General features: G+C 41.7%; 1 protein-coding gene across 5 annotated transcripts in view; it reads left to right on the top strand.

Annotated features, from left to right (window-relative positions):
- Positions 1-1,918: 1,918 nt before the first annotated feature.
- The window catches only part of wwc3 (WWC family member 3), a 31,774-nt gene continuing 18,581 nt past the window's right edge, over positions 1,919-15,111 (top strand). For all 5 annotated transcript variants that reach the window (XM_035524682.1, XM_035524684.1, XM_035524683.1 and 2 more), the window contains exon 1: positions 1,919-2,368. In XM_035524682.1, coding sequence (XP_035380575.1) covers positions 2,223-2,368 — 146 coding nt within the window. In that variant the 5' untranslated portion in view covers positions 1,919-2,222. The remainder of the gene's footprint in view (positions 2,369-15,111) is intronic.

Here is a 15,111-nt window from a genome sequence, read left to right on the forward strand (position 1 = left end):
GATTTAAAAAAAATTGGAGTGGTCTCTTAGTTTTTTCTGGAGCTGTATATATATATTTAAGGGGAACAAGGGACAGTTGAACCAGATAAATGAAGGGTGGGGAGTCACAGGAACAAAAGGGTAGAGATGGGGAAGAGCATGAAACCAAAACCAAAACAAATGGTTAAAATGACAGACTAGGCAGAGACAGACAATATGGAGGGGAGAAACTTTCTGGGGAAACAATGACAGACAGTTATACTATACTAAAATACGAAAATTGAGACGTTCTTCTCTCTCTCTCTCTCTCTCTCTCTCTCTCTCTCTCTATATATATATATATATATATATATATATATATATATATATATATATATATATATATATATATATATATATATTACTATAATGCAATATTAGTATTGCTTACATATATAATTAATGACTAAGTTAAATGGTTTTACCCAGCTGCAGGCTAAATGTCACGTAACCAGCCAACCGTATTGAGCACTGAGAGAGTCCACAATTTTTGCCAAACCACATCTTCCCTGACCAGCCGACAGTTTGGAAGAAGCAGCTCAAACATTTCGCACACGCAGAAGCTTGTGCTATGAGCAACACTGGGGTATGCTGCAAGTAAAAGATCACTGATTAGTGCTAGCAACAATCCTCAGCACTAGAGGAAATTGCAAAAGAGGCTTTGAAAGAATGGTGAAATATCTCCGTGTGTAAGGAGGTTTGTGTGGAAATGGCAATACATTCAATTGAATTGAACTGAACCTAACTGAATTGAAATACTGCCAGTAACTCCATTTACCCTTTAACATATAACTGCTAATGAAAGTAGTTTAGTAATCAAAACAACGGAATTGCTATTCTATGAGTAAATGGCAAGGCACTTTTTAAGTCGCCCTGGATAGGAGCGTCTGCTAAATGTAAATGAGAATGCTGTTTGGTACAGATACAGATTTGTGCGACATTTTAGAATATTTTGGTTCGTTACAGTTTCGACCAGGTACTAAGGCATGCTGCAGTGTTGGCTTCGACATGTATGGCTTATGTAATTCCAGAGGGGGGCACCAGAAAGGTACGAAAAGTTCCCAACGCCATAGTTTGGGGTAGACCCAGTCTCAGTGGCTTTCCTTTCCCCCTTCTCACGCGACACTAAGACGCTCTCTAAATTTGATGAGAGGCGCATGGAAGCAAAATACTCTAAAGTACCTTAAATAGCCTTTATGGGTTTTTTACATTGATTTTTTTGTTCCATCGAAGTCTTTTTCGTTCGATCTTTTGCATAAAGTAGTTCAGAATTGCCCGTTGGCACTTAAATTAGTCCAACCTGTTCCCAAATTAATTAATCCCAAACCTGATGCATAGGCAATTCATTTATTTAATGAACACTTTGTCCCCTTTTTATCTGTTGCGTGTTCGTTTAATAGTCTGTTTAGTCACGAGATGGCGCTCTTTCTATAGAGAATATCGTGTACCTCCGTGTACTGTAAAAAAAAGGCTATAATAATCTTAGGCGCTATCAAAGACAGTCGTGGTATGTTTTTTAGGTTCTGTAGCTCTTTTTGTGCTCGAAACGAAATGATATTTTTCATTTCATAAAATTCACTTTTTGTTTATCATCCTTCAATTATCACAAGTGTCATCCTTCAGACAGCATGAATCCAGTTGTTTAGAGTAGCTTATCCATAAGTTATTGGGTTCAACGTTAAACATTCCGCAATGGAAAGAAGAGGTTTTGCGGCGGTATTGTGTTCATTTTTCAAAATTAAACAGTTTACGGATCGGTGGGAAAATGTGACAATTTAAACCTCCGTCACAAAGGTGCCAGAATCCCAGGCGTTTCTTTATTGGCTGGCAGGGTTCTTTTTTTAGCGAGACGTCACCGTCGGTGGCCACTCCCTTTATGCAAATGCGCGTTTCCCGAATATGGACGCCGTGGAATGGAATATGGTAGAAGAGGCGAACATGGTGGATCGGCGCGCAGAGCAATGAGAACGCCGCCAAACTTTTTGGGAGGTGGACGCGGGACAGCCTGCGTCGATTTTGACATTGTTCGTTTCAGAGTCGAGCACGTTCGTTTCCGAGAATCGATGGGATTTCTACGTTTGTAATGCAGTAGGAAACTTTTTGGATTTTTTTTTTTTTTTTTTTGTGTGTGTGTGTGTGTGTGTGTGTGTGGAGAAAAGGAAGGGGGTCAGGCGCAGGCGATCGCCCCCGACCATCCCAGCGCTATGCCGTGGGTGAGCGGCAGTACGCGCAGGGAAAGCTCGGAGCTACCGCTGCCCGCGGGCTGGGAGGAGGCGAGGGATTACGATGGCAGAGTCTTCTACATTGACCACAATACTCGGCAGACTTCGTGGATTGACCCGAGAGACAGGTAAAGCGGATAACGTCCGCGTCGGACGAACTTTGATCGTGCTTTAGTTGCGAGCAAGCAGTCGCATCCACAAAGTCTTGGTTAGAGGGCGGGGGCTGAGTTTGAAATGATGAACAAGAAGCTGGCTAGCTCAAAAAAAAAACCCAAAAAACGAGCAAGCATGAGTTTAGTTTTTTCCCTTTCTGTTTGGCTGTATCTGCACTAATGGTCGGAGCACGGTACTATTCCTTTAGGGATGTATAGCTAACCTACCGTGCTCCGACCCGTAGTCGCAAAACAGCGCTTTGCTCTGTACCACGGTTGTTCTCCAAAGTTAGCTGTCTATTTAACTAACTTTGTCAAATCATTTGTTTGCGTTTGCATAAACTATATTTCCATGAACAGAATGCCAAATTAGTGAGTTTTATACACGGAACACTAGATAGATCAGGCCTATATAATAATCTAATCTTTTAAAACATCTTGCCAGCTCAGCTCCTCCGTTAGTTAGTGCTATTAGTTGTTAGTATTGATCTACAGTCTCCTTTCAGAATGGACACCGGGGAAAAGCTGTGATGGCCTCTGGACAGCGGGGTCATCACAGGATCCCCTTCACATGAACTTACTGGAAACAGTCCTACCAGTCAAACCATTTTATTGTATTCAGGCTTTGACATTGTTAACTTTCAGAGGTCGAGGATATCACAACTTCACTGCTTTTATAACTTGTATCCTGTCCTGATTTCTGAATAATATGTACCAAACAAGCTGATATGTTTTTTTAAATGTGTTTAATTAATTAATTTTTAAAATAAGTCAACGTCTTGTTGAACAGCAGGTATTTGAGAGACTCAGTAAAACGAACTAACAACATCCAGTACGTTCTTAATGTCTGCTAAATTCGTTGCTACAATGCTGAATACCTGTCTTAAGGAAAACTTTGTCTGTAGCATGTAGCAAATGAAGTGTTGCTCCTAGACACAGATAAAGCCAAGTTTTCGTCTTATCTATTTTAAAAAGGAAAAAAAAAGTGTACAATGAAACAGTATGTGGAAAACCACTCCATGATGATGCTCTTTGCACCTAAGTTGAGCTGAACATACAAAGCTACAGCCTTATCCAGCTGTCTAACTTCATACCTATTACCAAAACTGATTTATAGATCAAGCCTATTTTAATTAAAGGTGTAGTTTATAACCATATAGCTCTGAAACTTGGTAGCGTTAAATCTGCTAAATTGTAATCTTGAAAATTGTCACTAATTAGGGGGATTACTTCACTTCTTGATATTTCACACATCCAAAACAGGTAGCGTCTGTGGGTCCCTGATGACCTCTCCAAATGACTTTTTAAATGGCAGAATTTTTAACATCATGATTGCAGCATCCCCTAGGGATTATCACGAATTGCTTCATCTTTTTGCAAGAACAGAATCAATCAGGCTACATTTTCTCATGATTGGTCATCATTGTCATTAAAAAGTGACTCAGTTTTTTCTCTGTCTGTTTGAAAAAAATATGGCCACATAATGTAAACAGAGTGCAAATGAAAGAGAGAATTGAAGTGGAGTTCTCAGAGTTCCATGTGCAAATATGCGAGGAATGCTAGCTAGGCCACTGGGAAAGCTGTGTGCATGGCCTTTGTGAGGTCTGCATTTTCACCAGAAGAGGAACAGGCTAAGACCAGGCTTTCAGCCACACGGCTGCATTGAGACACAAGTTCGCTTGAAACCTAACGTGGATTGAATTGAGAGGGAATTTGGTGCCACTGGGAAAGTTGTAATCCTGTTCATCTGAGATGTTACCTCGGCTGTCACTTTCCAAAACAGTTTATAGGAGGCTAGGTGACTCAAAGATAATCATGACTTTGTAATGCTTGCCAGTTTTTGAGATGCACTTAGTGGACACTGAAACCAGTGTTGCCAGTGTTCACAAGAATTATGTACTTCATATCACAACAAGTACTCGACTATTAAGATTGATGACTGAGTGCTTTCCTTATATTATATCCTAGTAGCTGTCTTATAATCAGTCCTTTGCCTTTACCGATACAGTATTGAGATGTTATTCCCAGTAGAGACAGTAGAGAAGACTGAGTGTTTTTCTTTAACAATGAGTAATTTCACAATGCTTTCTAATAAACTGTCAGGTTATTACAATAAAACAATTGATATATGAATTGATATGATGCTATTCAATGACATTGTTAATGTGCAGTCATTGTTAATGTCTGGACTTGAGGTATAGCAAAACTAGGTTGCAGCTAACTTTAAATCACAGTATATAGTTCAGGATTTTTGTAGAAATGAGTGAAATATCTTTAAAAAAAAGTCCCTAAAGTGTAACCTGATGTTCATTTACTGTGTGTTTGGGAACCAGAACTATAGAACATGGAATGGGCGATATACTTTTCCCCCTCCCAGAGTGCTTTACAAGCTGCAAAATGCCATTTCATCAAACAAATCCTGTACTACAGAGATTCTGATGATCTCAGCATCAGGAATAGCATGCAAACGTTGCTGTGTGTTTGGTGGATATTTTTGTGCGACGGGTTTCAGTGATCTGTAGTGGCATTTGCCCTCAGTCATCCCAGGGCTCCGTGTGCAGTAGGACAGACCTAGCAACCACCCCCCCCCCCCCCCAGTTCTCCCCCATCTGCTCACACATCAGCAGAACCGTTTCATCTGCAGATGACTCTGCCTGGCTGAACCGATTCCTCTACACATGACTTTGACTGGAACAACTGGCTGAAACGTGGAAGCTTAATCAACAGGCTATGAAAAACTCCCGTGCAGAAAACAAAACAGCCAGCTGGGGTAGCAACTAACATGGGGCATGTTTTAATGTAAAATGTACTATTTCTGAGACTGTGTCTTATTTTGAATAATGGGTTTGGTTGTTGTTTTTTTGTGGATGTGTATTCTGCACTGTGTGCTAGTATCAGGGAGCCCCAGTATGGATTCTTTTAATCCATCTATTATGCTGTATCTGTGGTGTACTATCTGTATCATTACTATATAATTTCTATATTGTTATTAATAATGTTTGTTTGATAAAAGGTTATTAATTAAAAGGTTATTAAAAGAGCATTAAAATGAGAATGAACATATCTTTGTGCTTCATTCTTTTGGTTCAGTAGTGCGTTAAAGCTGTGGCTGTGGTCCTCTGCACTGGAATAAGCTTCTGTATGGGGGTGTGTAAACCGTCAGCAAGTCGACAGGCTGCTGTCTGAACCAAAAACAGCAGCAGCGTTAGGCTCAAAATGCCACATTTATGTCTGTCTGTAAATATTGGACCAAAAAGGTCTCAGCATCGTGGCTAGTAATGTGGAAGGGTGATTGCAAAACATGCTTTTATTGTTCTCTTACTTTTGGCCCGTGTTCCTTTTTTATGTTCTTAAATGGTAATCAGAAGGTTGCAGGTTCAAGCTCCACCACTGCCAGTTTGCCACTGATGGGCCCCTGAGCAAAGCCCTTAACCCTCAGTTGCTCAAATTGTACTCAGACAGAAATGTAAGTTGCTTTGGAGAAAAGCATCTGCTAAGTGCCATAAATGTAAATGTAAAGGAGTGAAGATGGGTAAGCAAAAACCGGATCTATTTGAAGGTACTTGGAGTCATATGATGAGCTTTTGTAATGTGACACCGATTAACGCCTGAGAAATCTCAAATTTTTTTAGTCAGTGTCATGAAAGCATAAAGGGTGTAAAGTTTCTGCTCTCTGAGTGCTTCTGCTTCTCGGCCTGGTGCGTAAGGAAAAAGCACCAGCTCGTGAGGTTGTGATGTCTGCCATGGCCTTCTGTTTCCCAAGATTGCACTCACAGACATGGATGCATCACGTCTGGTGGTCACTGTAAATAGTTCACCAGATGTGTCATGTTTTCAATGACTTGTCTAGTTTTGTAAGCAGATGCTGGAAGGGAGTGGAGACGTAACTACAGGTTTTGTATCACTAATTGTCCTGTTCACTGTTGGTTTGGTGTGGCCAGTAGCCACAGCGAGAAGAAATGTCACCTTCATAGCTGTGATAACATGATACTTGATGATTTTTAATGATATTAATATTTAGGGAAATGAAAATGGCCAGTTCACACCTGAATTCTTAGCCATGCCGTTAAAATTTAATGTTTTTGACTGGTCACATGTATTTAAAAGTTGCCATGCGAATTACTTGCCACAATTAATATTAAGAGAGAATCTAAATAAATTATGCAGTGATCTTTGCTTTGCTCTTGATTATTGCTGGTCAGTGCAGTAAGGTTTTTTCTGTCTAGATTATTTCAATATGTAAGGTATGGTCATGTGCACTATAGATGAGGTCTATGATGGTACTGGCACAAAATTTCTGACCACTTTCTTGGCAAAGTCCATGAGTGTTTGGGTTTTTCTGGTAAGGTGACAACTTGTAGTGAAAACTGTGATTGCTCTGTGAATTCACTACACAGTCTCCTGGGAAAGACATGGAGTTGCTCTGTGAAATAGGGCTGTCCTCCAACAACCTGGCCCTCGTTTTTCTGTCTCTCTCTCTCTCTGTCTCTGTCTTTGTCTCTGTCTGTCTGTCTCTCTCTCTCTGACAAAGACAGATCCTCCCACACACAACTGCATGATCAGTACAAACAATAACTGCAGTTTCTGCTGGCTGGCAGTGGTTGACATGTTATAAAGGATCATTCTTTTTCTGATTGTCTTTGAAATACATTTCTTGTTTCTAACTTGTATTCAGAAAAAAATGCCTTACATTTTATACCATTTCTTTCAAACTACATCTTCATGCTATTTTGTTTTTGTTTTTTGTTTTCTTTCTTTTTTCAAAGCAACATTAAATCTAGTGTGAGCTTAAAATGTTACCTGATTCTCTGTATATCATATATCTGGGAATGCCTCAGTTTACTGCATCACATTACTGAATGTAATTCTTTATAGCCTCTCATTATTAGGAAAGGACAAAACCAGTGTTTTCTTTTGAGCGTTTCCTTTGAATGTGTGCCATTTGATGCCATGCAGTTGTGTTGACGGGTGGCGGTGAGGGGTCACGTTTGTCACTTAGTGACAGTGTGGTTGTGGGTCACGCTGGGAAGGACGCACGTGCTGCAGACGCCCTCCACAGGTGGCTCCTCTATCCCCTCGCTACCTCCACTGCCGAGTTCCTGTGGGGAGGCTTTTGTGCCTGTGGAATGAGCGCAATGTTAGGCATGCCTGCCCCAACGCCTGAGGGACCGTGCCTGCCAGCGGCCCCAGACGGAGCTGCCCAATGGAGCCCCCCCCCCCCCCAGTTCCCCCCCGGTTCCCCCCCAGGGCCTTGCAGACTGCCTTTTATTCTTAATTAGCTCTGTTATGCAACGACTGTGACCAGGCTTGCCACTGGCTTAAGGGAAGCCTTTATACGTGGTCACCAAAGTACACCAAATTCAATTATTCTGGAGTCGAGGCCATGTTGCCAGATCCCAAAGGTTATTCACATGAGTTCAACCCTGTCTCTGTTGTTTGGCTCCTCTGTTTTCATGCTTTTTTGGGTGGGGGTCATGGGGATTTGTGTGTGCGCGCGTGTACGTTCTTGTTAAAGGGCTTGGTAAACATGTCATTGTTTAATGTGTTGTCCGCTGTTGGTGTTTTTGTGTGTGGGTGTGTACTCCTATTGTACTCTTATGAATATATTATGTTGAACAAAGGGTTCAACAAAAATCCTGGAGGTTAATTTTGACAAATTTGTGGTCCTATTCAACATGTCTTAAAAATAAATGGCCTGAGGTCTGTTTGATTGTGGATATTTAGTTATTGCCTCAAAATATCACCATTTTGGGCTCTAGACGTGTACTGGTTAATACTGCATTGTGACAGTGATGTTACTGTTACATTACAGTTTCTCTTATGACTGTGTAGCTGTAATCTTGAAGACAAATACATAATGTTTGCAGCTCCTCGTACAGCGATAATAGGTTGTGAAGAAAGGGATATATTTCTTTGGTCGTGTGTCTGTGCACCATCTCCTGAGCTTGGTATGCCAAGGTTGGTGCTTCTTCATTCAATGAGAGGAAAGGTTGATCTTGGGGAAATCACAACAACATCCATGTGCAGAGGCTCCCGCCCCGCGCTGAGCCCACACCTCACACCCTGGTCGCACTGGCTAGGTATGCTTGTTCACGTGCAGGTCATGCCAGGAATGCTAGCCGAGCAGGATCTTCCGAACTCAGCATGGCTGCTTACACTGGAATCTTCGCAACTGGGTGTCTAGGGGTGGGGAAAGAGATCGTGTTGGGGATCTCTCACGAAATCATTCAAATCTTCAGTGCCCTGGCAGCCAGCATGTGAGCATGTTTCCAGTGTGGCCCACAGGAGGTTATTACCCAACTCTGCGTCCTTTATCAACAACTAGTATTGAGCAACTGTTTTCCCTCAGCGATTCCATCACTTGAGAGTTTTGCCCTTCTGGCCCTCACCATGCTCAGTCATCCCTTTGCCTACCAGCGCGATCACCTGCACGGAAGGGTGGCCTCTTGTGCGATCACAGACAGTGGCTAAATGCGTCCAGAGACAGCTATTCCCCAGTTGAAGAGTGGCGGGTTACTTATAGTAGACCTATTTACATAAGATGCTGGGCATGACAGAAGGAGGGGATGTGTGTCTCGTACCGCCTGACGCCCAGCTGCCTGCCGACAGCTCGCGTACTCTCTCTGAAACGCAGTGGCATTCCTCTCAACCTTGTAATATGGCTTCTTTTGAGCCGGGAGTGGAGTTTTCAGATGGACGCTTGCGGGCACCCGTTCTATACTGTGGGCCATCTGCAGGAGGCCTGTTTGAGTTAGCAGGAGATGGTTTGGTTATTTGTGGTTCATATTAGAGTTAAAAGTGGGGCATACAGCTTTTTCTGTGACGGCTCCATGACCATCTATGACCAGGTCTAAACTTGGGAGTCTGCATTTGCTTTGTTTTGTTTGTTTGTTTGTTTTTACTTTTTTGAACCTGGGATATGAGCTGTTTAAAATTTGAGCATGACAAAAATGTTAATGTCATGTCTGACAGCAAAGCATCCTCTTCAGAATGGATGCAGTGTGTAATGAATGAGTGAAACAGATGGGTGATGTGTTTAGAAAGAATAGGCATGAATACCATTAATTAGCTTGAAAGCATGGATATAGCAGGATCCCATTCTGGGATATTGCTGTGAGGGCTGGATTTGTTAGAGGTTTGTTTATTTGTTTGTTTGTTTGTTTGTTTGGTGTTTTTTTTTTTTTTTTGTAATTTCAAAAAATGTTTGATATTGCATATATTTCTTAAAACATCTGTGTGAGTATAAGAAGTTTGGAAGGCTAACCAACTAACTGAGCAACTGATTTTAGGAGCGTTTGGTATTGGGTTGGTTTTATTGACCCTGTTAACTGCTGATCTAGTGAACATTTGTAAGTTCTTGAATGTAGACTAAATGACATTACAGACTTGTTCTGATGGCATTTGATGGAATATTAATGAAATTCTCACTGCAGTAATTTTTATCTTCATTACTATAACCTGGTTATCGGATGCAAATTCTTCAAGGATTTTTTTTAAACAGTAAAGAATAAATGTAAGTGGAAAAAAGTGAATCTTCTATGGAGTGTATATATGAATGAAATTGACCAATGTATTACTTTTTGTAGATTTCGTAGCCTAATATGACACACAACCTTGTATTCAGATGATTATATTACTTGAACTTCATTAACCTGTGAATGGATAGGAGTACACGATGATATTTCACAAACAATCCAGTCATTCAGCCAATCACAGCATGCCATAGGTGTGACCCAGAATCCCCAGCTGTGCTGGATTCTAACAGTGTGTCCCCACTGCTCCGGCAGAGTTCTGGCCTACATGCTGATACTTCAATTGCCCTTCGGTCTGCCCCCGAAACCCATGAACAGCGTATCTTGCAAAAGCGGCTATTTGCAGTTGCTTCCCGCTTGGGTTAAGAATTTTAGAAGGACAACAGAAACTGGACACTGCTGATATTAGCTTTCCCTCCATATTGACATAACTGTTGATGAGCAGAACTAATTTCTTTTACATACAGTTGTAGAAGGCTTTGTTCAGGTAAACCCTTTTTTTTCTGATTGGGTCACCGTGTCATGTTTTAAAGAATTAATTTGCATAATGTTCAGCTCAACAGAACTTGGTCCCATGATTTCACATGCACATGAGGTATATCTGTGCTGGAACGGATGCAAATGCAGTCTAAGACTTGGTCTCTTCACTTGAACTGTGTGTGGTGTGTACGGTTGAAACTCTGCAGTCATTCACTTTGTTGCTATTGAGAGTGAGTGAAGACTTCGTAACAGAGCTTTAACGGTACAGTTACATCAGTGGCAAAAAGTGCGACATTAAATCCCACAGAAACGGGGCCACCCTTGATCATGGCGGCAAGTTGTCTAAATGTAATATTGGATTCATTAAACCAACAAAAGCGTCCTCGTAAAGTTATACAGAGCCGGTCAAACCGCATGAAAGGCCCTGCATACAGCAACAGCGTTTGACTTTATTATCTTACAAACGTGTGGCTGCCAAATCCAGTCTTGCTACTGGACTTTGCACAATGGGGCAAGGTGTACAGAGCAAGGAGCACCAGGCATTAAAGACAGGCCTTTCTCGCTTGCTATAATTAAGTTTATTTGGGAATATTTTTAGGGAAACACGTTCTTGACTAGGCATGCAGAGGTTCTTGTTTTGGAGCGTCTTAATTTGCGGCTGGAATGTTGGTCCGGCCCTTTGTTGTTGAAGATGGCACGATCGACGGGGCTGCTGTCCAGACTGGACGTTCGGACTAGGCTCCGATTACACATGCCTTTCCCACCAGGGAAAAGAGTGTCGCTCTGGATGGAAATATCCCACTAGGAAACAGCAATGAGGGAATGCGACAGGGCAGATTATAATAGAATTAGCAAATGGCTCTTGCAGAATGCGTTGTGCTTTTAAATTTTAATTTGGGCCTTCACACTAAAATGTATCACACTCCCTGGAGAACGATTCCTGGGAATGTGTCTGTCTCTCTCTGTCTATAGCTTGGTTCTTTCTTTCTTTCTTTCTTTCTTTCTTTCTTTCTTTCACTCTTTCACTCTTTCACTCTTTCTTTCACTCTTTCTTTCACTCTTTCACTCTCTCTCTCCCCCTGCCTGAAGAGAAAACAATCCTAAAATGGAACATGTGAAAACCAAGTTGCTGAATTTTTCAAATATCCAGTAAAAGGCAGAGCGGTTGTTCATGAGTCTGTAGAATAGCTGTGCTTTTTCCCAGCAGCTAACCTCTGTCTAAATGACTTTTTGTCAAGCCCTTCTTCTGTGCTCTATTGACTTTAATCCACCAGTTTTTGAAATAAACAAAAATGTGTTTGTTTAAAAGTTACTTGTTCCCTCTTCCTTTCCTACTGAAAGAATCTTTGAGAAATTCCAGAGTCTTAAAATAACTCGGGCTCATCACCCTTCTTCTGTCTGATGTAGGCGGCTTTGGGGAGTCAGCATGCGGAAGGCTCTGGGCCCTCGCCTTTGGCCAGTGCTGGTTTCCTCTCGGGAAGAAAGGCGTGGTATGGGAAGATTATCTCGCTCCGAGCACACAGGGTCTCTCAGGAACTGAAAGAAAACATTTGGCAAAACTCACAAGTGACCGTTGTGCTAATTCAAGACTGCGCTTTGTTCCCAGTCCCTATGTAAACCTTGGGCTGGAGTTATCGAATGGGTATGCACTTTTGGTAGGAACCAGTCCCATATATCCAGGTAATAATGAAAATGTCGGCTTTCAAAATCGAGTGATCTCCTTTTGTGGAGTAGTCTCGAGTGACTCGGTTTTTTGACGCTGCTTCCGCAACTAGGTGGCATCTATATGTTTCATTGCTTATATTGAGCCCAGTCTCTAGTATTTATCAGTTCAGAAGAACGGCAAAGCCTGGATTATGTGCTTAAGTGCGGCTCTGTCGATACAGAGCCGGGGTTTTGCAGTCCGGCATGCTGTTGTTTTTGAAAGCCTTGCAGAAAGAGGAAACTGCTGCGCGGTTCCTGGTGAGAAAGCCGGGTGGTCCTGTTTCCTGTCAGAGGTTCACATCTCCCGTCATGTCTAAGCACGTAGTTTGTGTCAGAGGCTGAGCTGGACGCGCCACGTATGTCTGTGCTTGTTGGGAATGTTTTTTTTTTTGAGCCTAACAGGAGACTTGCTATGTAAAATGAGGGGTAGAACAAGGAGTGTTTGCACTAGTGCAGCATCATGAAGGAGAGTTATATATTTGTGTTGTATTGTTATATTATGTTGTACTTTATATTATGTAGATGAGTGAGTTCCCTTATGCTCTCTTCTATAGCCCAGTGCATATTTCTTTCTCTCGCCCTCTGATCTCCGAGTGCATTTCAGTGTCGAGCTCTTGAGAGGGCCATGGTGCTCTGGGCTTTCCAACTTTCCGTCTGCCCACTCCTGCCTGCTACTGCCTGTGATAGCCTTTCTTAGTCCTGTTCGCTTTTTAAGTGTGCCCAGAGCTTCTCCGGTCAGGGAGCTTCCATGCATTTGCCCCTCTGAGAGGTAAAGCGTGTGTGTGTGTGTGTGTGTGTGTGTGTGTGTGTGTGTGGATGAGAGAAACGGAGACACAAACTGTGGCATTGAATGGCTGTGTTTTTACAGCCTGACTATGGAAGCTTCGTCTATTTTACCGTTCTGGATTCATTTTTTGAGGCCTTTTGGTAGTATGAGCAGTAGCAAGCGGAAGATTTATTTATTTTTTTTGTGCTGAAATGCTCATCTCCTAGAGATCTTAAGCAGGTGTAGCAGACTCAAAGAACCTGAACCAGGATATACAAGGTTCCTACAGATCGCCTGAGAACATCCTGTTTAGTGTAAAGAAAAAGCCCAGTACATACAGCAACAGGGGATAGTTTTTAGAGATCTTTTACCCTCTATAAACTTCAGATGAATTTTCCTACTCGTCTGAACACACCTCCTGAGAGGAGTGGGGTGAAAGATGTGGCAGAGTGTAGATTAAATGACATTTGTATGATATGGTGTTGTGAAAAGTAAGAGCTTTTACTGTATTTAAAAAAAATTTTTTTTACTACTACATTATCTTCATCTTCCTCAGCTGCTTCTTCCTCCATGTGGGGGGGATACAGGGAAGTTTTAAAAAGTGCATTACCTTCAATATATATTTGATAATACTTTGTGTATAAAGCATTACAAAAGAGTTTTTAATTTAATTTAATTTTAATAGCACTGTTTTTTGAGATAAATGACTTGTATATATCTGTTAATGACTTCACATTTCTTGTATTCATGTTGCTGAGAATTATTAGGGATGGGTGTAGCACTGTTTGTCTCTGCTGAGTTTAAATCTCCTAAAATCTGTTGGAGTGTTGATCTGAATTTCCATGATTCCTATTTTGGACAGTTCATTCACTGCTCAGGTAGATCAGCTGTGTATGTTTGTTTGCAGAAAGAACCTTTATCAGTACAATCAATACATTTAGCTCAGGTTAGACCAGTGCAGTGTCACACAACGTAATCATTATTTTAAAAAGGCTGAGAAGTATGGCTACAGTTTATAATGTATTCTGGTACTGTTCAGTAATTATTGACAGCACCTAATTTTAAAGTATATATTCGCATCTTACCCACTCTTTTAAGATAGCTTTAGCAGTTCTTTAGAAAACGCTCTGAAATTCCTATTTATCTTGTTGAACAGGATTGACGTGCTTACAGGTGCTCTGTGTTGAATTGAGTAAGAAAATGGAATGACCACCGCAGTCTTGATAGGCCTGAGGTGGGGCCGTGTGTGAACATCTGTATCAGCACAATCATCCTTCCTCTGCTCATAAGAAAACTGGCCTGCACTAGAGTAATGACGACATTTGTTTAGTTTCTGATGGACTGCGGAACCTGGAATCCGCTAATCCCACCATTTGGAACCTTGACTCACCCTAATGCCACCTGCCAACATCATGCAAAAGTACTGCAATCCATCCAAATATTGGATATTTCTGAAAGGTTTCTGATGTGTGTCACATGTCGGCATGAACATATATTTGAAAGCAAGGATGTCACAGTCCAATGACAAAGATCGGCATCGGGACCGATCGAGGCATTGTGTAACTGATCGGTGTCGTCTTTATTGTGCACGAAGCTAAGCCTGATCCGTTGTTTAACGTCAGCGGTCACACACGTTGTAAACGCAGTTTGTGGCAGGATGCGACTAATATGTCTGCAGTATGGAAATATTTTAAATTGGAGAGTGGAACCAGTCCAACAGCCACGTGTAATATCTGCGATGTGAGCATTTCGTGAGGCGGTAGTAACAGAGTTGTATTAAACAATACCAATTTGATATGGCACCTAAAAAACACTCAGAGGAATACAGCGAGGTTAGCCAGGCAAAGGTGGCACCGAAGCAGCACACACTAGAGGAAACTTTTAAAAGAAGAGAGACATTTTCAGTGACATGGCCAAACATTTAAAGAAAGGGTCAATTAATTCATTGTGTTGGATGACCAGTGTATTGCTATGGTAGAAAATGTAGGTTTTAATCATCCCTTTTGTAGCCACAGCACTCTTACCCTCTCGACACTGTATTTCAGACACGTCCCTACCGGAGATTTACGACAAGGTTTGTGACAACCAGCGAGGTCTTTTTATCTCACGTGACTGCTATTGGCTTTACCACAGCTATTTGGAGTTTTGATGTTTCCCTAATGTCATTACTTAGCCACACGGCACACTGGGTCAACTCTCTTTTGATTTAAAACGTGCCGTGTTGCATACTGCAGAGC

This window comes from Electrophorus electricus, chromosome 3, assembly GCF_013358815.1.
Source record: "Electrophorus electricus isolate fEleEle1 chromosome 3, fEleEle1.pri, whole genome shotgun sequence".
NCBI lineage: Eukaryota > Metazoa > Chordata > Actinopteri > Gymnotiformes > Gymnotidae > Electrophorus > Electrophorus electricus.